The sequence below is a fragment of the Salmo trutta genome, chromosome 35, assembly GCF_901001165.1.
Source record: "Salmo trutta chromosome 35, fSalTru1.1, whole genome shotgun sequence".
In the NCBI taxonomy this organism is placed as follows: Eukaryota; Metazoa; Chordata; class Actinopteri; order Salmoniformes; family Salmonidae; genus Salmo; species Salmo trutta.
This window is the reverse complement of record NC_042991.1, coordinates 27,020,761-27,045,974: the sequence shown is the minus strand read 5'-3', so window position 1 is coordinate 27,045,974 and position 25,214 is coordinate 27,020,761. Positions and strand designations below refer to the sequence as shown.

Below are 25,214 nucleotides of genomic sequence, written 5' to 3'. Positions count from 1 at the left end.
AAAAGGCACCCTATTCCCTATATAGCGCACTACTTTTGACCATGACCCATAGGGGGTTCCTGGTCAAAAGCCAAGTACTAAATCGGGAGCCTTTTGGAACTCAGCCAAACACTTTCTCAAACGTCAAGTTCTTAAGGCTGCGACAACCGTCTACAGACATGTTGATAGATCGACATCATGAACAATCTATTGTCGTCTGACATCAGACTTATTGTTATAAGAAGTATAAACAGAAAACGACAGCCTCTGCATGACATCAGCAGCCCAGCACTCCAAATTGCATACTTGATCTATTTGAACACCAATAAACCCATCCAGTTTAAAAATGAATTTAGTTAATGTCAAGCAAACAATATTTTGGTTTGTTGCTAACTTGTTAGCTAGCTGGCTAGCCAGTTCAAATAATGACCAGAGTATAGCTGAAGGTCTTAACTTTAGATACTTTTTATTGATTATTACAGAAAAAGAAACCCACCACATAATTTTACAAGCTGACAGAAAACAGCTTACAGCTGGCTGTGAGTGAGGAAATAAAAGCAGACCATTCTATCAGAGAATTCTAGAACTCCTGCATCGTCTTGTCACAGATGGATTTGGTCTTGTTGCTGCCCAGTAACCAAGACCACGAACGTTGCCACAGCCGCAGAGATTCACTTTTTTATCATGTATGTGCAGCAAGGAAACAGATAAATTAAATGTTGTTTTGACCAGCGACACTTGTTGCATTCTAATTGTCTACAGACATGTTGTTAGACCAAGTATAAACCGCCCTTTAGTCGACTGGTCTCAGTTCCCTAATCAATTATCCATACTGCCGGTCTTTCATCTTTGTTGAAACTTTATCTCAATCCTTCAGAAATGCAGCCCAAACAGAAGCTGGCCATGAACAACATCCACAATTTACCTGGTGAGTGTGTCTTTTGAGTCATTCTGAAGAATGATAAAGGGGTCCCTTTATTGAGCAGACATAAGGAAAGTATTTTTTTTCCCATCTCTCAGCGAACTGTGGGGAATTCCTGTCCAATGAAGAGAGTCAGATTCCTGTGGCTGAGGTCTTCTATCTGTGAGTAACAATGGTGTTATAGACGGTCCACCTCCCGAGTAACAATGGTTTTATAGACGGTCCTCCTCCCGAGTAACAATGGTTTTATAGACGGTCCTCCTCCCGAGTAACAATGGTTTTATAGACGGTCCCCCTCCCGAGTAACAATGGTTTTATAGACGGTCCCCCTCCCGAGTAACAATGGTTTTATAGACGGTCCTCCTCCCGAGTAACAATGGAGTTATAGACGGTCCTCCTCCCGAGTAACAATGGTGTTATAGACGGTCCTCCTCCCGAGTAACAATGGTGTTATAGACGGTCCTCCTCCCGAGTAACAATGGTGTTATAGACGGTCCTCCTCCCGAGTAACAATGGTGTTATAGACGGTCCTCCTCCCGAGTAACAATGGTGTTATAGACGGTCCTCCTCCCGAGTAACAATGGTGTTAGACGGCCCTCCTCCCGAGTAACAATGGTGTTATAGACGGTCCTCCTCCCGAGTAACAATGGTTTTATAGACGGTCCTCCTCCCGAGTAACAATGGTTTTATAGACGGTCCTCCTCCCGAGTAACAATGGTTTTATAGACGGTCCTCCTCCCGAGTAACAATGGTTTTATAGACGGTCCTCCTCCCGAGTAACAATGGTTTTATAGACGGTCCTCCTCCCGAGTAACAATGGTTTTATAGACGGTCCTCCTCCCGAGTAACAATGGTTTTATAGACGGTCCTCCTCCCGAGTAACAATGGTTTTATAGACGGTCCTCCTCCCGAGTAACAATGGTTTTATAGACGGTCTCCTCCCGAGTAACAATGGTTTTATAGACGGTCCTCCTCCCGAGTAACAATGGTTTTATAGACGGTCCTCCTCCCGAGTAACAATGGTTTTATAGACGGTCCTCCTCCCGAGTAACAATGGTTTTATAGACGGTCCTCCTCCCGAGTAACAATGGTTTTATAGACGGTCCTCCTCCCGAGTAACAATGGTTTTATAGACGGTCCTCCTCCCGAGTAACAATGGTTTTATAGACGGTCCTCCTCCCGAGTAACAATGGTTTTATAGACGGTCCTCCTCCCGAGTAACAATGGTTTTATAGACGGTCCTCCTCAAGAGTAACAATGGTTTTATAGACGGTCCTCCTCAAGAGTAACAATGGTTTTATAGACGGTCCTCCTCCCGAGTAACAATGGTTTTATAGACGGTCCTCCTCCAGAGTAACAATGGTTTTATAGACGGTCCTCCTCCCGAGTAACAATGGTTTTATAGACGGTCCTCCTCCCGAGTAACAATGGTTTTATAGACGGTCCTCCTCCCGAGTAACAATGGTTTTATAGACGGTCCTCCTCCTGAGTAACACATTGTCAGATGTTTTATTTTTACGAATAAGGCAGCAAAGAAAATGATGCCCCTTGAATATGAAGTTTGAGTGATTCAAGTTCTGGACTGTAATCAAATACCCTATTTTTCCCTGTGTGTTTCCCACGCTAGGTTCTTCAAGAAACGACAGGCGGAAAAGGCACTGCGTCGGCCACGAGGTGACGGCGATAACGAGAGTGGGGAGGATGTGGATGATGAGCTTGAGAAGCTGCTCGGTAAGCTCAAGGACTCTGCCCACAGTCACCAATAGAACATGTATTTTTATTGGTTGAAATGCAGGAAATGGGCCACTGTCAGACTAGAGGCTCAGACTCTGCTCCTGGTTGCTTTTCACCCTCAGCTCAAGGACTCTGAAATGTTATTGGTCAATGTATATCATACTTCAGACTCATCTTTGGTTTTCTTCTCACCCTATCCAGATACATATGAGGGAGACAGTTATTTCAGACTTGCCAGTTGATGAAACAGACCTGGACTTTGCAAGGTAAGCACAAGTTTAATATAGCTTTGCATTGATAACTCCAAGTGATTCATTTGTACACCTATGTGGTACCGTGTGGCTCAGTTGGTTGAGCATGGCGCTTGAAACGCCAGGGTTGTGGGTTTGATTCCCACAGGGGACCAGTACTTTTTGTTTGTTTATGCACTCAAGTTGCTCTGGATAAGTGTGTCTGCTAAATGACTAAAATGTATCAAACATTGCATTGAAATGGTTTCCAATGATATATCTACCAGTTTGTGTGTGTGTGGTGCAGCAATATCAAGATGAAATCTAAGAAGGGGAAGAAGGGTGGAGAGGATGACTCTGATTCAGACCTGGATGATGACTTGGATGGTGATCTGGATGAGGAGGAGTCCCTAGGCAGTTTGGATGAGGAGGACCTTGGAGATGAACTGGAGGGGCCTTCATGGACAGCATTGGGGAGGATGATGAGGAAGGTATTATGTCACAATTTCTCTCCTTCCTCCCGAAGTGTGCACTTGTTCACTTCCCTTCACTATTTTGAAATGAAATGACTGGTTTAATAATATGGCAGAAACTCCCACTAGCCTTTACCTCCACTACAGGTTCACACTTGACTCTAATTTGCCTTTCAGTTCCAGCACTTGATGATGATAACACTGGTAAGCAGATTGACTTAAATTAACTTCAAAATTCATTTCAAAAGGGCATCCTTAATTGTGAATTATTAATGTATAAAAAGGTTGATTCTTATCAAATATATTGGCTTCCCTTCAAGATTCAGATGAGATTGAGGTTCCACACACAAGGCCAGGTTCTAAAAAGAAGGCATCAGAGGATCTTGACTTCAGTGGTTCTTTAGGTCAGTAGCTGGGTCTCTGTTTACTGTTCAACTGCTCCGAATCTCATTCAGGAGTGTAGAATCTTATCTGACATGTTCATTCTTTCACTGTAGGTTCCAAACCAGGGAAGAAAAGAAAAATGAGGACACAGCCATGTTTGCCTCTGCTGAACAGGTGAGATGGTCACGCCTGTCATATCTCACAATGTTAAGTTGGTGTGCTGATGTCTATCCTGTCTATCCGTTTGTTGAAGGGTTAGTTTATTGTATGAAACTAAATGTTATTTTTTTATGTTGGATGAAAATGTTGGTTCTAAGTTTGACAACATTGGCATGAATGCTATGGCCAACAAAGACAACGCAGGTAAACCTTGGCTTCAATACAGTCAATCAACCTATTGAATATATCCTTGTCCTATTGTGTACCACAGTTAGTGCCACCTAACAGAAAAAAACCAGACACGGGCCAATTCATATAAATGACTTTACTCAGTTGGCTAGATACTAGCGAAAACCACAGTATATTCCCCATGGAGAGAGTCAGTATCTACACAGCAGTTTAGAGAACACTAGGGATGCACATTTCGAGCAATTTTGTTGCCGATTAACCAACCCTCATTAACTGGTCAACAAACTGTTCATTTTTTTTCTAGACAGTAAAATGACGTGACCAATAGAAAATACTATGCATGCATACAAGAAACTGACATTTCATTAAGCGCTTAATGAAAACATGCAACAATAGCAAGTCTATCGTCTTAGTCAAAAATGCTATAGCCTATTATTAACCATGCACCTGTTGTAATGGAGCAGATAATTAAAATGTGATTTTCAGACATTTGTCAAAATGCAATTTGTCAGAAAATACTGCTCTAAAACAGCACACCTCTAATGCAAGGGGTTTCATATGAAACTCTCCTTTAAGAAACTTAAAGGGGGAATCTAATAGCAACAACTAGGATGGGCTGCTAATACAGTATGACTAGGATGGGTTGTTACTATGACTAGGATGGGCTGCTAATACATTATGACTAGGATGGGTTGTTACTATGACTAGGATGGGCTGCTAATACATTATGACTAGGATGGGTTGTTACTATGACTAGGATGGGCTGCTAATACAGTATGACTAGGATGGGTTGTTACTATGACTAGGATGGGCTGCTAATACAGTATGACTAGGATGGGTTGTTAATATGACTAGGATGGGTTGTTAATATGACTAGGATGGGTTGTTAATATGACTAGTTAATATGACTAGGATGGGTTGTTAATATGACTAGGATGGGTTGTTAATATGACTAGGATGGGCTGTTAATATGACTCGGATGGGCTGTTAATATGACTCGGATGGGCTGCTAATATGACTCGGATGGGCTGCTAATATGACTCGGATGGGCTGCTAATATGACTCGGATGGGCTGCTAATATGACTCGGATGGGCTGCTAATATGACTCGGATGGGCTGCTAATATGACTCGGATGGGCTGCTAATATGACTCGGATGGGCTGCTAATATGACTCGGATGGGCTGCTAATATGACTCGGATGGGCTGCTAATATGACTCGGATGGGCTGCTAATATGACTAGGATGGGTTGTTAATATGACTCGGATGGGCTGCTAATATGACTAGGATGGGTTGTTAATATGACTAGGATTAACAATCCAGGCTTCTGGACAACGTAAGAAAGTTGATATAAAACCAATAGAACAGAAATAGTTGTGGATTTCAAACAATTACTGCCTCAAGCTCACATGTAAAGTAATGAGTGACATGATAGCCTATGCGCTTTAATAAGAAATAAGCTCTTTTTAATCGTGGCTATCAAAACCATTAACATACGATTGCATTTAGAATTATTCGTTACACAATGACTGGGTGATGTCTGACAGGTGATAGGCCATTCCACTCCTCAAACTAGGGGGTGTGCGCGTGATAAATAAGATGCATGACGACTAATGAAAATACACACGTGCCAATTTAATTCCACCAAATAATGCAGGTTAACCTATAGATTGATGAACATGACCGGTCATATGTATTTTCAGTGGCTAACCGATTAACCTCAACCCCCTATAGCACACCCAGTCATACTCTAGTAGTCCTTTTAAAGTTGTACAGAATAGACTATTCTCTCAATCATGATGGCTCTAAAGCAGTGGTTCTCCATCCTGGTCCTGGGGACCCAAAGGGGTGCACATTTTAGTTTTTGCCTTAGCGCTACACACCTGATTCAAATCGTAAACTCATCAGGCTTTGATTCCGGTGTGTAGTGCTAGGGCAAAAACAAATGTGCACCCCTTTGGGTCCCTAGGACCAGGATGGAGAACCACTGATCTGAAGGTAACCCTAAGACAAACACCACCGGGCACATTTCATATGGAGCAGGTTGTTGAATACAGATGATGACCTAACTTTAGTAGAGGACGCAGTCTGGTTTTTGCTCTTTGCACTTCTGTCTTCTCTTCCTCCAGGTGTCAGGCAGCTCAAGTGGGAAGCACAGAGAGACGACTGGGTCCGAGGCAGAGACGTCAAGACCCTACGGAAGAAGAAGGCCATGTTTAAAAGCCCCAGTTTGTCAAACCAAGGGCTGGCAAAAATACTTTCAAGAAGAAGTAATACTTTCTGGACCTTAGATTACTTATGTTTGTGTTCACACACCTCTATGCCTTCTTGGACCAATCTTCAAGGTCTTTCTCTCGAATCCCATAAACCCCAGCATATTCGTTGGACTTGTAATAAACTGGAAAGAGAGTGATAGTGTCTCTCAGCATTCAACACATTTAATCACATGATGTTTTGCAACTGTTTCCACTAATGAATACACCGGTGTATTGCCTCAATCTAACCCTGTTGCCAGTTCCAGGTTGTACTGCCAATCATTGGAGAAACGACTAAATGCCTGTGAAATTATGTATTCTCTGTATAGCTATTTTAACTCTGTATAAGTTTATACAAGAAATACAAAATGAAAACAGTATACTAGGAGATGTCTGGTTTGCAGTAATTGTAACTGGGGGGGGGGGGGAGTGTAATAATTGGGGCTGATTTCATTGCTGTGCAGTTTGGAATTGAGGATCAATTCCTCCAGGTTGTGTATGTTGTGAACTGTCTACAGCCCTTACCTTCCAGGACAGAAGGAAGCATGTTGTTCATACTGTTTCTGAAATCTAAAAAAAAACAGAACATTTTGTTACAAAGGTGTACATAGCCCAAGGTAGAGTCCATGACGTCCTTTCTATATAAAATGTAAATAATACCTTGACTTGTGTTCATCTTGTAAAAAAGACCATAAGCACCTAGCACACCTGCCACTTCAAGTAGTAATACTCCTTTGAACAGTCTCTTTGCTAACGGTGCTAATGGTTTGGGGGCCATCTAGGAAAGACGGAGTCTTGGGTAAGGTTCACTTTCAATGGAGTCCGCAATGCATTCAATCTAATTTCGCAGACAGCTATTCATTTCAGCAGAGAAGGCGAGTACGCACTGACAACTCAGACCTTTCAGTACAAATATCATAAAACATTAAATGCACGTTGTATTACAAATGAACTAGGTTATATTGGTATATGATACCAACCTACCTTACATGCCCTTGTATAATTTTACTTCCTGAGTGCAGTACGGAAACCCAGGTGAGACATTCAGGGCGGTATGAATAGCATTTCTCTTAGCACTGAGCCCTGCTACTGCGAGAACTCACCACAAGGGGTCACTGTACTCAAGATAACAGGTAGGGATAATACATCTATTTAATTTAATTCCTAAAATGAACGAATGATTGGGGGGTTCAATTCAATATACACAGAAAATACTGATGTAATATTTAGTCCATTCCCATATCACCATCTTATTAAGTAAAAGGCTAATTTAAGTGTGGGTGAGGGGGGGGGGTGAAACGGGAGCATGAGTGAAAAAGTTTAGGAAGCACTGAAGAAAAAAAGACATCTCCATGTACATTTCTCAGGAGAGAGGATCTTACTTTCACCGCAGATCTTCTTTCACAAGAAAGGTGAGAGACGACCTACAGGCAGCTGCACTCACAGATAGATTAATCAATATGCTTCTAAATGTGAATGCCTTATGTGTTTATTATATGTCTGTTTAGTATTATGCAGTATTAAATTAAATGTTAGTTCCACTTTAAACAAAGTACAACTTATAAAGAAAGGCTTTATATAGCATACATGAAGGCTTTATTAGCACTACATAAATGCTTCACAAATCATCTGTAAGCTTATGTCAGACTCTATAAATGGTGAATAAAGAGTGACATTACATTTCCACTGTAGGGTGAATTGCCAAATGTGACATAATGCAATATGTACATGTAACTGCCAAAATAAAGGAAACACTTCAGTAAATTAGGTATATAAAGTGTATTGAAAGCAGGTACTTCCACACAGGTGTGGTTTCTAATTAAGCAATTAACATCCCATCATGCTTAGAGTCATGTATAAAAATGCCCAGTTACCCATTATTTTGGCTACCATGCATGGCTAGAAGAAGAGATTTCAGTAACTTATTGAAAGAGTGGTCTCAAAGGAGCATAAGGGGTTTAAAGGGTGTGTGTGTCTCAGTCACTGGATCTCAACCCAATTGAACACTTACTGGTGATTCTGGAGCGGCGCGTGAGACAGTGTTTTCCACCACCATAAACAAAACACCAAATTAAAGAATTTCTCATGGAAGAATGGTTTCGCATCCCTCCGATAGAGTTCCAGATGCTTGTAGAATTTATGCCAAGGTGCATTGAAGCAGTTCTGGCTTGTGGTGGCCCAATGCCCTATTAAGACACTTTATGTTGGTGTTTCCTGTATTTTGGCAGTTATCTGTACATAGTGCATTATGTCACATTTGGCAATAACATACGTTTATAGATGATTTGTGAAGCATTTCTGTAGTGTTTATGAAGCCTTTATGTATGCTATATAAAGCCTTTATATGTTGTACTTTGTTTAAAGTGGGACCAAAATGTTTAGAAGGCAATCTATAATCATACGGTCAAAGAATGCTTTGGTCTTGCTCATGTAGACAATATCAACATATAGACTGGTTGACCGCCATTGAATAAGGCAGGTGTTAGTTATAAGTATCTTTGACTTGACTTAGTCTGCAGGTGAATCCTCCTCAGGACAAAAATGCATCCTGTTTTATAGACCAGTGGTCATGGGAATTGTATTTACAATACACACCCAAAATGTGATTAAATAGTTTGCTAAATGTACGCTATTTAGTGTCATTTTTTGTTGCAGTGATCATAACTTTTTTTTTACATAATGTTTCCGCCATTGTTTCCTTTGGCCGAAAAGAGCTTCTGGACATCAGAACAGCTGTCACTAACTTAAATTTGGACGAGTACTTCTACTTCAATGAGTCAGAGGAGAACAACATATTAATTATCGCGGACCAGTCCCAAATCCTGACAATCGAAAAAGGAGGAGACGGTGCTATAGAGGCCGGAGCGCGGGATACCTGACGAAACTATGTCGGAGTGGATAAAATCACCTCTACACTCTGTTCAATCACTGGAGAATAAACTGGATGAGCTCTGTTCGAGACTATCCTATCAAAGTGATCTGAATAACTGTTATGTCCTATGAGTCGTGGCTGGACAATGACATTGTCACGGCTGTTTAAATGATCTGACCAAAATGCAGCGTCTGTTTTGTTACACATATTTATTAGACTGTGAAACTTAATGCAATACCAAAATAAACTGAAGGACAAAACAACAAACCGTGATGCAGGAGGAACAAACACTACTCACAAAATATAATCACCCACAAAAACAGGTGGGACAAACATCAACTTAAATATGACCTCCAATTAGAGACAACGACAACCGGCTGCCTCTAATTGGAGGTCATGCCAAACAAAAACCAACATAGAAATACCAAAACTAGAAACTGAACATAGAAATACAAAAACAGACAAACACCCCCTGTCACGCCCTACCATAGAAAATAACAACTTACTATGGTCAGGACGTGACAGACATAGTAAATATAAATCTAGATATTTTTTCTATACATCGGCAGGACAGAACGGCTGCGTCAGGGAAGCTCAGAGGAGGGTGTGTGTGCCTCTTTGTTAACAAAAACTGGTGAGTAGATCTCTAATATTAAGAAAGTCTCAAGGTTCTGCTCACCTGAGTTAGAATACAGAACCACACTATTTACCAAGTGTTTTCATCTATATTTTTAGTATCTGTCTATTTACCACCACAAATCGATGCTAGCACTAAGACCACACTCAACGAGCTGTATAGGGCCATAAACAAACAAGAAAATGCTCACCCAGAGGCGGTGCTACTAGTGGCCAGTGATTTTAATGCAGCAAAACTGAAATCAGTTTTACTTAACTTCTACCAGCATGTCACCTGTGCAACTAGAGGCGAAAAAATGTAACCTTTATTTAACTAGGCAAGTCAGTTATGAACAAATTCTTATTTGCAATGACAGCCTAGGAACAGTGGGTTAACTGCCTTGTCCAGGGGCAAAACGACAGATTTTTACCTTGTCAGCTCGGGGATTCAATCTAGCAATCTTTCAGTTACTGGCCCAAAGCTCTAACCACTAGGCTACCTGCCGCTCCAAGATCACCTTTACTCCACACAGAGACGCATACAAAGCGCTCCCTCGCCCTCCCTCACCCTCCCTCACCCTCCATTTGGCAAATCTGACCATAACTATATCCTCCTGATTCCTGCTTAAAAGCAAAAACTCAAACAGAAAGTTTCAATATGGAAGTGGTCCGATGAAGCAGATGCTAAGCTACAGGACTGTTTCGGTAACACGGACTGGAACATGTTCCAGGATTCATCCGATGGCATTGAGGAGTACCACATCAGTCACTGGCTTCATTATTAAGTGCATCAATGATGTCGTGCCCACAAAGACCATACGTACGTACGTACATATCTCAACCAGAAGCCATGGATTACAGGCAACATCCACACTGAACTAAAGGCTAGAGCAGACGCTTTCAAGGAACGGGACACTAATCCGGACGCTTATATGAAATCACGCTACACTGAACCATCAAACAGGCAAAGCATCAATACAGGACCAAGATCGAATCCTACTACCTGACGCTCATTCGATGTGGCAGGGCATGCAAACTATCACTGATTACAAAGAGAAACCCAGCCGCGAGCTGTCCAGTGACGTGAGCCTACCAGACGAGCTAAATACCTTCTAAGTGCGCTTCAAGTCTAGCAACACTGAACCTATGCATGAGAGTACCAGCTGTTCCGGATGACTGTGTGATCACTTTCTCCGTTGCCGATGTGAGAACATTCACAAGGATTACCAGGACGTGTACTCAGAGCATGTGCTGACCAGCTGGCAAGTGTCTTCACTGATATTTTCAACCTTACCCTGACCCGGTCTGTAATATCTTCATCAGGGATCATCAACTAGATTCAGCCGCGGGCCGATTTCTGGAACACGGAGGTCCGGAACATGATTACAAATCTTTTGTAGACTGCAAATTGACCGCAAGAAGCCCAAACAGATATAATGTTTGACTAAAACATAATCATTTCAAACCTTGCTTAGATTTGTACATGATCAAGTGTCTATCTATTATGCATAGGAATACTTGGGAAGAGATTTCTTAAATAAAAATCACTTGGGGATCATTTCCTGGTGTTTTTACAGTCCTTTATGAAAAACAAAATTAATAATAAAATTATATGTTTATTTTTATTTTGCCAAAAGAAAAAACACCCGCAGGCCAAATTAGGCCCACGGACCGCCAGTTGGGGAACCCTGACCTACATGTTTCAAGCAGATCACCATAGCCCCTGTGCCCAAGAACACCAAGATAACCTGTCAAAATGACTACCGCCCCACAGCACTCACATCTGTAGCTTTGAAAGGCTTGTCATGGCTTACATCAATACCCTCATCCCAGACACCCTGGACGCACTCCAACTCGCATACCGCCCCAACAGCTCCACAAATTATGCAATCTCTACTGCACTCCACACTGCCCTTTCCCACCTGGACAAAAGGAACACCTATGTGAGAATGCTGTTTATTGACTACAGCTCAGCGTTCAACACCATTGTGCCCTCCAAGCTCATCACTAAACTAAGGACCCTGGGACTAAACACCTCACTCTGCAATTGGATCCTGGACTTCCTGACAGGCCGCCCCCAGGTGGTGAGGGTAGGCAACAACACATCTGTCACGCTGACCCTCAACACGGGGGCCCCTCAGGCATGCTTAGTCCTCTCCTGTACTCCCTGTTCACCCACAACTGCGTGGCCACGCACGACTCCAACACCATCATTACGTTTGCAAACAGGACCTCTATACCAGGCGATGTCAGAGGAAGGCCCTAAAACGTGTCAAAGACTCCAGCCACCCAAGTCATAGACTGTTCTCTCTGCTACCACCTGCAAGTGGTATCGATGCACGAAGTCTGGAACCAAAAGGACCCTGAACAGCTTCTACCCCAAAGCTATAAGACTGCTAAATAGTTAGTTAAGTCGTTAACCAATAGCTAAGCAGAATATCTGAATTGATCCTTTTTGCAGTAACTCTTGACTCATCACATACGCTGCTGTTACTGTTTATTATCTATCCCGTTGCCTAGTCACTTTCTCCCTACATATATCTACATATCTACTTAAATTACCTCGTAACCCTGCATATCGACTCGATACTGGTACCCTTTGTATATAGCCAAGTTATCCTTACTCATTGTGTTTTTATTCCTTGTGTTATTATTTTTCTACTATTGCCAAAATGTCTCTCTGCATTGTTTGGAATGGCCTGTGAGTATTTCACTGTTAGTCTACACCTGTTATTTACAAAGCATGGGACAAACCAAATTTGATTTGAGAATGATCCTGGCTGTGGTGATCAGGAATTGTGAGGATGAAGAATTAAATTAGCTTGGAAAGAGATTGTTGGTGCATATGAAATGAAACTCTGTTCCATATAGTTAGTGCACTACCATTGTTTAGAGCCATATGGGCCTTAGTTAGTGTACTAATTAGTGCACTATTTAGAGAACAGGGTGCCATTTGGGACATATGCTGTCGTTAACTATCGCACCCAGTTAACTATCGCACCCAGTTAACTATCGCACCCAGTTAACTATCGTATTCAGTTAACTATCGCATCCCAGTTAACTATCGTACCCAGTTAACTATCGCACCCAGTTAACTATCGTACCCAGTTAACTATCGTATTCAGTTAACTATCGCACCCAGTTAACTATCGCACCCAGTTAACTATCGTACCCAGTTAACTATCGTAATCAATTAACTATCGTAATCAGTTAACTATCGAACCCAGTTAACTATCGAACCCAGTTAACTATCGCACCCAGTTAACTATCGTACCCAGTTAACTATCGCACCCAGTTAACTATCGTAATCAGTTAACTATCGTAATCAGTTAACTATCGTACCCAGTTAACTATCGCACCCAGTTAACTATCGCACCCAGTTAACTATCGTAATCAGTTAACTATCGTATTCAGTTAACTATCGCACCCAGTTAACTATCGTAATCAATTAACTATCGTAATCAGTTAACTATCGAACCCAGTTAACTATCGAACCCAGTTAACTATCGCACCCAGTTAACTATCGTACCCAGTTAACTATCGTATTCAGTTAACTATCGTATTCAGTTAACTATCGTAATCAGTTAACTATCGAACCCAGTTAACTATCGAACCCAGTTAACTATCGCACCCAGTTAACTATCGAACCCAGTTAACTATCGTACCCAGTTAACTATCGTATTCAGTTAACTATCGAACCCAGTTAACTATCGAACCCAGTTAACTATCGCACCCAGTTAACTATCGCACCCAGTTAACTATCGCACCCAGTTAACTATCGTAATCAATTAACTATCGTAATCAGTTAACTATCGAACCCAGTTAACTATCGAACCCAGTTAACTATCGCACCCAGTTAACTATCGTACCCAGTTAACTATCGTATTCAGTTAACTATCGCACCCAGTTAACTATCGTAATCAGTTAACTATCGTAATCAGTTAACTATCGTAATCAGTTAACTATCGTAATCAGTTAACTATCGTATTCAGTTAACTATCGCACCCAGTTAACTATCGCACCCAGTTAACTATCGTAACCAGTTAACTATCGCACCCAGTTAACTATCGTATTCAGTTAACTATCGCACCCAGTTAACTATCGCACCCAGTTAACTATCGTATTCAGTTAACTATCGTATTCAGTTAACTATCGCACCCAGTTAACTATCGCACCCAGTTAACTATCGTATTCAGTTAACTATCGTATTCAGTTAACTATCGCACCCAGTTAACTATCGCACCCAGTTAACTATCGTACCCAGTTAACTATCGTACCCAGTTAACTATCGCACCCAGTTAACTATCGTACCCAGTTAACTATCGCACCCAGTTAACTATTGCACCCAGTTAACTATCGCACCCAGTTAACTATCGTACCCAGTTAACTATCGCACCCAGTTAACTATTGCACCCAGTTAACTATCGTATTCAGTTAACTATCGCACCCAGTTAACTATCGCACCCAGTTAACTATCGTATTCAGTTAACTATCGCACCCAGTTAACTATCGCACCCAGTTAACTATCGCACCCAGTTAACTATCGTACCCAGTTAACTATCGTACCCAGTTAACTATCACACCCAGTTAACTATCGCACCCAGTTAACTATCGTAATCAATTAACTATCGTAATCAGTTAACTATCGAACCCAGTTAACTATCGAACCCAGTTAACTATCGCACCCAGTTAACTATCGCACCCAGTTAACTATCGTACCCAGTTAACTATCACACCCAGTTAACTATCGCACCCAGTTAACTATCGTACCCAGTTAACTATCACACCCAGTTAACTATCGTATTCAGTTAACTATCGTAATCAATTAACTATCGCACCCAGTTAACTATCGCACCCAGTTAACTATCGTACCCAGTTAACTATCGTAATCAGTTAACTATCGTAATCAGTTAACTATCGTACCCAGTTAACTATCGCACCCAGTTAACTATCGCACCCAGTTAACTATCGTACCCAGTTAACTATCGTAATCAGTTAACTATCGTAATCAATTAACTATCGTACCCAGTTAACTATCGCACCCAGTTAACTATCGTACCCAGTTAACTATCGTAATCAGTTAACTATCGTAATCAATTAACTATCGTACATGGTTAACGATAGAGGGTTGAGGTGGGCATCCCTTAGGTTAATTAGCTAACCCCCCCCCCCCACACTGTGCATCTTCTAACTTCTCATTCCAGGGAACTTCACAGTGCTACTTGCACTTCCTGCAGCCCCTAGGAATACACAGCAGCCTCTGTAGGAGGGGAACACAGAAGTCTTAACTAAGTGACAATATTTGCTCACCTGAGATACACACATCTGGCTGGCTGTTAGGGTGGCCTGCCTAGCCAGGAAGGCAGCTGGCTGCTACTGCTGAGGGGAAGGCCCAGACGGGTCGGCCCAGGAAATTCTGGGAAGGAGTGGTGGCTCCCCCGCCGAGCGGCTGTTTCTCACCCTGCCTACCTCATTGTGCTTCATATGGAGAAGGGCCATGTTTGTCCAGAACGGCAGGAGGCTGAGGAGGTGCTAATCTGAGGATGTGTCCCAAATGGCAACCTATTCCCTACATTGTGCACTACTTTTGACCAGAATCGTAGGGTGCCTAGTCCAAATTAGTGGACTATATAAGGAATAGGGAGCCATTTGGGACGCAACCTGAGGAGTGGCCATGCCATTGGCCTCCACTGTGGTTAGCCTGTTAGCTGTCAGAGCCTGAAAAGGAGAAGGTTTATTAGGATCTGGAAGGGGCATTCTCTGGTTGACAAACACAGATTGGACACTTATGTTGTTTGCCGGCAGGGAGCTTTGTCATGGAGCTGAGAATGACATCAGTAATGTTCTCACTGGTTCTTCTGAAGAAGGCCCCACACTGTTTCTCAGTTAACACCACCAATTGTATCATGAAAATCAGAGGACAATGGGAGGTAGCTTGATGTCTCTGGGATGGATGGAAGTGTCTTTGTGCTGTCATGTTTTGTATTTCCCTTATTCACATGAGGGGATACAACAAATCGCTGTAATGTCCAAGCCAAGAGCCATCAGGCTGATGGGAAAAGGCGCACAAATCCGTCAGCTATAATAGGTTTCAGAAGAAAGATTTACTGTAATGAAAAATGATCAACTACTATCATAGTATACAGTAGAATACAGTAGAATACACATACATGCATATCTCAACTGTTGAAATAAAACCATGTTCATTCAACTCATCCACACCAAAAGAAGAGAAAAAAAAGTTATTTCTATAGGTTAATGAATCATTTATTCCTTAAAGGAGGCTTTTTGCATGACAGGGACCTGGAATGCTGAATTACATGCTAATGGATTCTGTGAAATCTAAATTGTCTTCCATTTCAACCCACAATATGCTTTCAATATGAAAAGGAGTGTATTGGTTGAGATACTGCACTCTTCCGGGTCTCGGGCCCTGTGTGTGTGCGCAGAGTGCATGATGGTCCAGCCAGCTAGAGCAAAACTGCTCTCCTCAGATCTGAAACAGCCGTCTCTTGTTCCCTTTCACCTTGGTTGTGTGTCCTCCCTGTCCCGCTGCCTTTCAGATTCATCTCCAGGTAAACACACGGTGGTAAGCCGCAAACCTGCAGCCAACAGCCGTTGTCACAGCTGCACAGGATAAAGGCCCAGACTCAAGACTCACTCACTCTGGTATATTTGCTGTCACTATAGGCAATTGGCAGCGAGCATTTTGTGGTTTCATCTCACACTGAATAGACTCGTTATGAATTTTGCTTTGATGAATCACAAGCTTAACCTCTTGTCTTTGTATTTCTTGAAAAGTTGTTTGGGCGGACGAGGGTAACTGGTAGAACAACTAATTAAAGGGATTTTAACTCCCTATGAAACTGTGGAAAACATAATGAAACTGGCACATTCCTGTCCACTCTCTCTGAATATGTAAATGCATGTCAGAGTTTTGTGTTGCTGTTTTTTCTTCTTCTTTCTGTCATTTTCTTTGAGAGCTACACACATCCACAGTCATGCCTGTCTTTTTTTTGAGAATGCCACACATCCACAGTCATGCCTGTCATTTTCGTTGAGAACGCCACACATCCACAGTCATGCCTGTCCTTTTCTTTGCGAATGCCACACATCCACAATCATGCCTGTCCTTTTCTTTGAGAACGCCAAACATCCACAGCCATGCCTGTCCTTATCTTTGGGAATGCCACACATCCACAATCCCGCCGGTCCTTATCTTTGAGAACGCCAAACATAACAGTCATGCCTGTCCTTTGCTTCGCGAATGCCACACATCCACAATCATGCCTGTCCTTATCTTTGAGAACGCCACACATCCACAATCATGCCTGTCCTTTTCTTTGAGAACGCCAAACATCCACAGCCATGCCTGTCCTTATCTTTGAGAATGCCACACATCCACAGTCATGCCTGTCCTTATCTTTGAGAACGCCACACATCACAGTCATGCCTGTCCTTTTCTTTGAGATCAACACACATCCACAGTCATGCCTGTCCTTATCTTTGAGAACACCAAACACAGTCACGCCAGTCCTTATCTTTGAGAATGCCACACATCCACAATCATGCCTGTCCTTATCTTTGAGAATGCCACATATCCACAGTCATGCCTGTCCTTTTCTTTGGGAAGCCACACATCCAAAGTCATGCCTGTCCTTATCTTTGAGATCGCCAAACATCCACAGTCATGCCTGTCCTTATCTTTGAGATCGCTAAACATCCACAGTCATGCCTGTCCTTATCTTTGAGAACACCAAACATCCACAATCATGCCTGTTCTTATCTTTGAGATCGCCAAACATCCATAATCATGCCTGTCCTTATCTTTGAGATTGCCAAACATCCACAGTCATGCCTGTCCTTATCTTTGAGAACACCAAACATCCACAATCATGCCTGTTCTTATCTTTGAGATCGCCAAACATCCATAATCATGCCTGTCCTTATCTTTGAGAACGCCACACATCCACAGTCATGCCTGTCCTTATCTTTGAGATCGCCAAACATCCATAGTCATGCCTGTCCTTATCTTTGAGATCGCCAAAAATCCACAGTCATGCCTGTCCTTATCTTTCAGAACACCAAACATCCACAATCATGCCTGTTCTTATCTTTGAGAACACCACACATCCACAGTCACGCCTGTCCTTATCTTTGAGATCGCCAAACATCCATAGTCATGCCTGTCCTTATCTTTGAGATCGGCAAAAATCCACAGCCATGCCTGTCCTTATCTTTGAGAACGCCGCACATCAACAGTCATGCCTGTCCTTATCTTTGAGAACACCAAACATCCACAATCATGCCTGTCCTTATCTTTGAGATCGCCACACATTCACTGTCATGCCTGTCCTTTTCTTTGAGATCGCCACACATCCACAGTCATGCCTGTTCTTTGCTTTGTGAATGCCACACATCCACAGTCATGCCTGTCCTTATCTTTGAGAACGCCACACATCCACAATCATGCATGTCCTTATCTTTGAGAACACCACACATCCACAGTCATGCCTGTCCTTTTCTTTGAGATCGCCAAACATCCACAGTCATACCTGTCCTTTTCTTTGCGAATGCCACACATCCACAATCATGCCTGTCCTTATCTTTGAGATCGCCAAACATCCACAGCCATGCCTGTCCTTATCTTTGAGAACGCCACACATCCACAATCATGCCTGTCCTTTTCTTTGAGATCGCCACACATCCACAGTCATGCCTGTCCTTTGCTTTGCGAATGCCACACATCCACAGTCATGCCTGTCCTTATCTTTGAGAACGCCAAACATCCACAGTCATGCCTGTCCTCATCTTTGAGATCGCCAAACATCCACAGTCATGCCTGTCCTTTTCTTTGAGATCGCCAAACATCCACAGCCATGCCTGTCCTTATCTTTGAGAATGCCACACATCCACAGTCATGCCTGTCCTTATCTTTGAGAACGCCACACATCCACAATCATGCCTGTCCTTATCTTTGAGAACACCACACACCCACAGTCATGCCTGTCCTTATCTTTGAGATCGACACACATCCACAGTCATGCCTGTCCTTTTCTTTGCGAATGCTACACATCCACAGTCATGCCTGCCTGTTCCCTATTCTACATGAGTGCATTCTCTTCGAACACATCATTCACAGAATCAAAGAGATGATAGGTATCTTGTTCTGAGGGTAAGGCTATGTTTTACTCTACTTCTAATGTCATTCTTGATTTTAAGGCCATTGTGGTGCCTTTGTTGACACCCTTTGTGATTGATCAGCCTCAGCACATTTGGCAAGAGCAATAGGCCACTATAGTACTGTATTTCACTGCTTGTGAGAAGACCCTGATTGACCCAATAGTGCAGCTATCAAGTGGCCCATAAGAATGTGAGGCCACACAAGGTGATCTGACATGAACATTCATCTGTCTTCCCTGTGGCTCAGTTGGTAGAGCATGGTGTTTGCAACGCCAGCATGGTGTGTGCAACGCCAGGGTTGTGGACTCGATTCCCACGGGGGGCCAGTACAGAAAATAAATGAAATGTATACATTCACTACTGTAAGTCACTCTGGATAAGAGCGTCTGCTAAAGTGTAAAATCTGTAAACTATCTAAATGTATACATTCACTACTGTAAGTCACTCTGGATAAGAGTGTCTGCTAAAGTGTAAAATCTGTAAACTATCTAAATGTATGCATTCACTACTGTAAGTCACTCTGGATAAGAGCGTCTGCTAAAGTGTAAAATCTGTAAACTATCTATGTGGCAGCAGAAACCCATTATCACAAGTTGCCATTGAATTTAGTCTACACAGTAGCCTTAATAAAATGGCACATAATTACTTCATAACATATCCATAAGCTACATATATTTATAACAGCATTAATAATTTGTTGACATAAGCGTTTCGTAAATGCGTGTATGGTTCTCGTGTTATGTATATAGCATATGGCTTAAGTTTTCGTTGCATTATTCTCATAGTCATTAGGAATAGTTGTTATGAAAGTTATCACAATTAAATATCAGACGTTCTTCAAACACCATGATCTAAAGATTCCATCGTGATGTAGGCTGGCCTGTGCGCGTGCACTCGTGTGTATTCGGCAAATACAATACCAGTTAAACTGCTCCAATAATATCACCTCAATAGTATCCTTGTTTTCCGAAGCTGGTTTTATCAGCAATTGCTGTGGACATCCATTCCATCTCTAGTGATCAAACACTTTAGATAAACTTCTCTTGTAACCGTCATATCAAACATAGTGCAGCAAGGCCCTCACAAAAGTCAATAGAATGATGGTCAAAGACAGAGAGAATAGACAGTGCTATGCTATGTTTGAATAATCTCTATTCTCCAAACTGCCACTACGAAATCAGGGGTAATTAAAATAGGCCTAGGAAAAACATTTTTTTCGATATTGCCTGAAATGTAATATAGTTTAGAGCTCAATCATTTGTAACCGACTGATGTATTTTCTATTACACAATGGACGTATAATAAAATAAATACAATTACATTACATTAGTTGCAGTAAGAATTATAATTCAAGAGGCAATTATGCACAATATTCGGCATATAAATGAATGATGACTATCCAAGATGTAATGAAGTCCCTCGAGTTGGACCCCAAAATGTTTGCAATGTTTCGAAATTCAAATAGGTGGAACACAACGTTCTACGAATTTGTGCTTTGATGTCAACACCACTGTGTACCTTATTGCTCCCTCGCAGCAGAATTGAATCGATGCATGGACCCCTGTACTTATTGCTGATATATAAACATTACCATGTTATAGTCCAAATCGGTATTCAATGTGGCCTAAATACGTATTTAAAGTGGTGGTTTATACCCATAATGTCTCAGTATCAATTTACCTATTTCTTACATCGGTGTATTATTGTGGTTTTGTGAAAATAACTGGTTAGGAAATGCCTTGTTTATTTTGACCCCCAAAAAATGTATTACATTTTTTATTAAAACAGTAAAATGTGAAACGCATATAAATTACGTGAGGTGAAGTCCACACTCCTTGATAGAAACACTAATATTCGGTTGGTCAAAAGATGCCAAATCACATTATTAAGGCTAACACAGAGAAAGGGAATAGCATTAATATAAAGCCCTTAATATAAAGCCCTCTTATAATTTTAAATTCCTTGTCGTTTTTTTATGGAGGAAAACAATCACACTTGATGTTTTGGATCATTTTAAATGGGTCTGGCCTTTTCAGCCAGCGCAGGTGTAAGCTACAATAGACGGTCAACGGAAGAGTCTCGTGTCTAGGTGTGAGCAGATTATTCAAATAGGGCACTGAAGGAGTGAGGATTGGAGGGTTGAACGCTCAGCAAAACGCAGTGCTGTTATACCACGGCAAGGCGAGGAGCCAACGTCTTTAACTCCTGTCATCGTCAGTCGCTTTACAGTGTCTGAAGGCACTCAGGGCAGAAAGATACCCATGAACCAGTCAATAGGCAGCAAGCAGAATAAACGACCTGGGTAGCCTGTGGTCCCAAATCGGTTTTAGGGCCGTTTTTCACTTCATTTTCTGCTGAGACTGAGGCTTTTGAAGGAAATTTGTTTTGGACTGTCCACAATGCTAAGCGCTGTTAAAATGGAAGGACACGAGCATTCAGACTGGAGTGCTTACTACGGAGAGCCCGAGGTGGGTAGAGTTTATATATGTATTTTGCTGTCTATACAACTCAATACTAGCCTTGAGATAATATTAACTTTGTGATCAAATATTGACTTGGGGCACCTACAAATTCTCCCGGATCTCTCCCCCATTGGGCACAGACGTCAATTCAACGTCTATTCCAAGTTGATTCAACGTAGCCTAATATCATTTAAATGTAAAAAAACGTTGATTCAACCAGTGTGTGACCAGTGGGTCTTTTTCGATATCCTGACCAATTTCTAGGGAGAATGGAAAGGACATTTATGAAATATATGACCTGAATAGGCTATTTAATATTTTGAAAATCGAATTGAATCTGAAATGTATTTCTAATTATTGAAGTTTATAGGCACATTTCTATTTTGACTATGGAATTATTACGGAGAACACAGTGATCAGTTCGCCTCATTGGGTTATTCGTTGATCCATTTCTTCCCTTTTCAATCGTTATCGTTTTGCCGTGTAATCAGACTTGGAATAAAATATCTTTACAATATTCTTTAGGATGTATATGCACTTCACTGTTTGAACGTAAATGTGGCGTTACAATTTATAGCCTAAGATTGGATATTTAACCGACTGAAAAATACATGTTTATATAAGTGACAACGAATTTATGTAGGCCTAATTATTTCGTTGTCATTTTACTAGAAGTCTTTATTTCACATTGTTAAAGCTATTATTGACGTTGTGCACTCTTTTCAGTGCTACACCTCAGCTGGAAACATGACGCAACACACCGCGCTGGGAATGAACTCGATGAGCAGCTATATGAGCATGCCTGGAATGACTTCAACCAGCAACATGACAGGCAGCCCCATGAACATGTCATACGTCAACACGGGTGTGAACCACTCCATGGCCGGGATGTCACCGGGCTCCGGGGCCATGCACGGTATGGGAGCAGGGATGGCGTGCATGAGCGCGACGCTGAATCCAAATATGAGCCCCATAAGCAGCCAGTCTCCCTCGATGAATGCCCTGACCTCCTATAGCAATATGAGCGTTATGAGCCCCATGTATGGACAGTCCAACATAAGGTCAAGGGACCCCAAAACATACAGGAGAAGCTATACGCACGCCAAGCCCCCATATTCCTACATTTCTCTCATCACCATGGCCTTACAGCAGTCTACCACAAAGATGCTGACGTTGAATGAGCTATACCAGTGGATCCAGGACCTCTTCCCCTTCTACAGACAGAACCAGCAGCGCTGGCAAAACTCTATCCGACACTCTCTATCCTTCAACGACTGCTTCCTCAAAGTGCCCAGGTCCCCGGATAAACCAGGCAAAGGATCTTTCTGGACTCTTCACCCGGACTCAGGGAATATGTTTGAGAACGGCTGCTATCTCCGAAGGCAAAAGCGGTTCAGGTGCGAGAAAGACGTCGGCAGGGAAACCGGGAGGAAAACTTCCGAGGGAGGCCCTAACAGCAGCCCAGAGAGCTGTAACGGTAACGAATCACCCCATCATACCCTGTCCGTTAAAGACGTCAAACGGCCCGTATCTGCCCCGAAACCCCGGCAGCAGGTAATGAGCCCCGCCGAGCACGCGCCCACTCCTGTCCCACAGACACACCATCTTCCGTCTCAGCATCACTCGGTGCTCGTGCACGAAGCGCACCTGAAACCCGAGCACCACTATTCATTCAACCACCCTTTCTCCATCAACAATCTCATGTCGTCGGAGCAGCAGCAGCATCACCACAAAATGGACCTAAAAACGTATGAACAGATGATGCAGTATCACGGCTATGGTTCACCGATGACAGGGGCACTGTCCATGGGCTCAATGTCGACTAAAACGGGCTTAGATGTTGCTTCGACACCCACAGACACTTCCTACTACCAAGGTGTGTATTCGAGGCCAATCATGAACTCTTCTTGATTTTTATCTGCATTCAATTAACTTTTTCTAGCAATTACCATTTGTACATTTGTAAATTGGTAGTTTTTTTGTTTTTATCCGTCACATTTTATGTACATTGGACATGGAAGGGACTGTCTCAGTGTTAAATTCGTTCAAATTATGTTGATACGGGAAGAAATGATTTCATACAGCCATTTTTACATGAATTTGAAGGCGTAACTGTGTTACAAATTGTGAGACATTCTCTATGCCAATATCGTTTGTGTATCCCTTATAACTTATACGTTGTTCATGTGTATTCATGTAGCTACTGAAAATCTATATTAAAGTATTATTTGATGTTTTTTTATATGACCTTTATGTGTGCGTTACTATAAGGAAACATAGGAATACAGGCTAATTATGCAATAGGCTAACTGCATGATTCAAAATGTTAAAAACATCGAACAATTTTATTTAAGAAAGGCTAGCAATTATGGCAAATATAAAACAATGAAAGTAAGGGTTCTGTATTTATAGGCCTACGTGTGTATACACACACACACACACACACACACACACACACACACACACACACACACACACACACACACACACACACACACACACAACACTACATATAACCCTATATATACCAGGGATGGGAAACTCCAGTCCTCGGGGGTCTGATTGGTGTCACACTTTTCCCCCAGCCCCAGCCCCAGCCCTAGCCCCAGCCGCAGCCCCAGCCCCAGCCCCAGCCCCAACCCCATCCCCAACCCCAGCCCCAACCCCATCCCCAGCCCCAACCCCATCCCCAGCCCCAACCCCAGCCCCAACCCCAGCCCCAGCCCTAGCCCCAGCCCCAGCCCCATCCCTAGCCCCAGCCCCAACCCCAGCCCCAGCCCCAACCCCAGCTCCAGCCCCAACCCCAGCCCCTGCCCTAGCCCCAGCCCCAGCCCCAGCCCCAACCCCAACCCCATCCCTAGCCCCAGCCCCAGCCCCAGCCCCAACCCCAGCCCCAACCCCATCCCTAGCCCCAGTCCCAGCTAACACACCTGACTCCAACAATCAACTACATGATCTTCAGTTTAGAATGCAATTAGTTTGATCAGCTGTGTTTGCTATGGATGGGGCAAAGGTGTGACACCACTCCGGCCCCCGAGGACTGGAATTGCCCATCTCTGATATATAATATTAAATACTATTCAATAAGACAATATAGCCTATCCAATTGCCCACATTTAGGAAAAAGGTTTACATTTTCGCCAAGAAACGAAACGAAAAGCACCACACCAAAAATAATGTATAATAATGCATTATTCATATTATTAAACGTAACTTAACCACATGATTTATTATTTATAAAACGAGTTTGGTTAGCCTATTATTAATATGACATGATTTCCCGTTATATGTCCCACACCAGTCCTTCCCTGAACCCCACCGAGCACCAACATATTTTGCATATGATGCATGACATTTGTGTCATTATCACACAATAGCTCCTGTAAAATAGACAAGTGCACGGGAGGGAGACAGAGCAGTACACAATGAAAGTGTTGGTGATGTTAGTCCCACATGGAGTCCCTGTTAAACCACTTAACGTGTGACTCACCACTGATCCTAACTGATCAACTGTCCGCATGTCAGAGCCCTTCTGATTACATCAACTACTTCGGGATGGAATGGCAGCCCATGTTTCTTTCACCGAGAAAACGTGAACATAAGCCATGTTCACAAAGAACGAACTACAGCGTATTAACCTTTTATTTAAAAACGTTTACTCCCCCCAAAATAAAGTGAAGCCCTATGTGTGAAAAGGACTATAATCTCATCCACATTTTGCCACACTTTCGGCCAACAGTATCCCCTAACGCAGGGCT

At 42.5% G+C, this 25,214-nt stretch overlaps 2 protein-coding genes across 2 annotated transcripts; one reads left to right on the top strand and one right to left on the bottom strand.

The window, feature by feature from the left end:
* Window positions 1-5,508: 5,508 nt before the first annotated feature.
* Window positions 5,509-7,382, bottom strand: LOC115174966 (protein CEBPZOS). The gene is made up of 5 exons (XM_029734042.1): window positions 7,309-7,382; window positions 6,985-7,102; window positions 6,850-6,894; window positions 6,386-6,467; window positions 5,509-6,263 (listed from the first exon to the last, which is right to left on the bottom strand). Exons 2-4 carry the CDS (start codon window positions 7,100-7,102, stop codon window positions 6,388-6,390), a joined length of 243 nt encoding a protein of 80 aa, XP_029589902.1. The 5' UTR covers window positions 7,309-7,382; the 3' UTR covers window positions 5,509-6,263; window positions 6,386-6,387.
* Window positions 7,383-21,073: 13,691 nt separating this feature from the next.
* LOC115174961 (forkhead box protein A2) lies at window positions 21,074-23,698 on the top strand. Its single transcript, XM_029734037.1, has 2 exons — window positions 21,074-21,462; window positions 22,183-23,698. The coding sequence occupies exons 1-2, from the start codon at window positions 21,394-21,396 to the stop codon at window positions 23,365-23,367; spliced, it is 1,254 nt and encodes a 417-aa protein (XP_029589897.1). The 5' UTR covers window positions 21,074-21,393; the 3' UTR covers window positions 23,368-23,698.
* The last annotated feature ends 1,516 nt before the right edge of the window (window positions 23,699-25,214 follow it).

Excerpts from the sequence above, each read along its gene's own strand:
- LOC115174961 (XM_029734037.1), top strand. The coding sequence starts at position 21,394 with ATGCTAAGCGCTGTTAAAATGGAAGGACACGAGCATTCAGACTGGAGT. Across the intron at positions 21,463-22,182 it reads CTTACTACGGAGAGCCCGAG|TGCTACACCTCAGCTGGAAA; the intron begins GTGGGTAGAGTT and ends CACTCTTTTCAG.
- LOC115174966 (XM_029734042.1), bottom strand. The coding sequence starts at position 7,102 with ATGGCCCCCAAACCATTAGCACCGTTAGCAAAGAGACTGTTCAAAGGA. Across the intron at positions 6,895-6,984 it reads CAAGATGAACACAAGTCAAG|ATTTCAGAAACAGTATGAAC; the intron begins GTATTATTTACA and ends GTTTTTTTTTAG. Across the intron at positions 6,468-6,849 it reads GCTTCCTTCTGTCCTGGAAG|TTTATTACAAGTCCAACGAA; the intron begins GTAAGGGCTGTA and ends CTCTCTTTCCAG.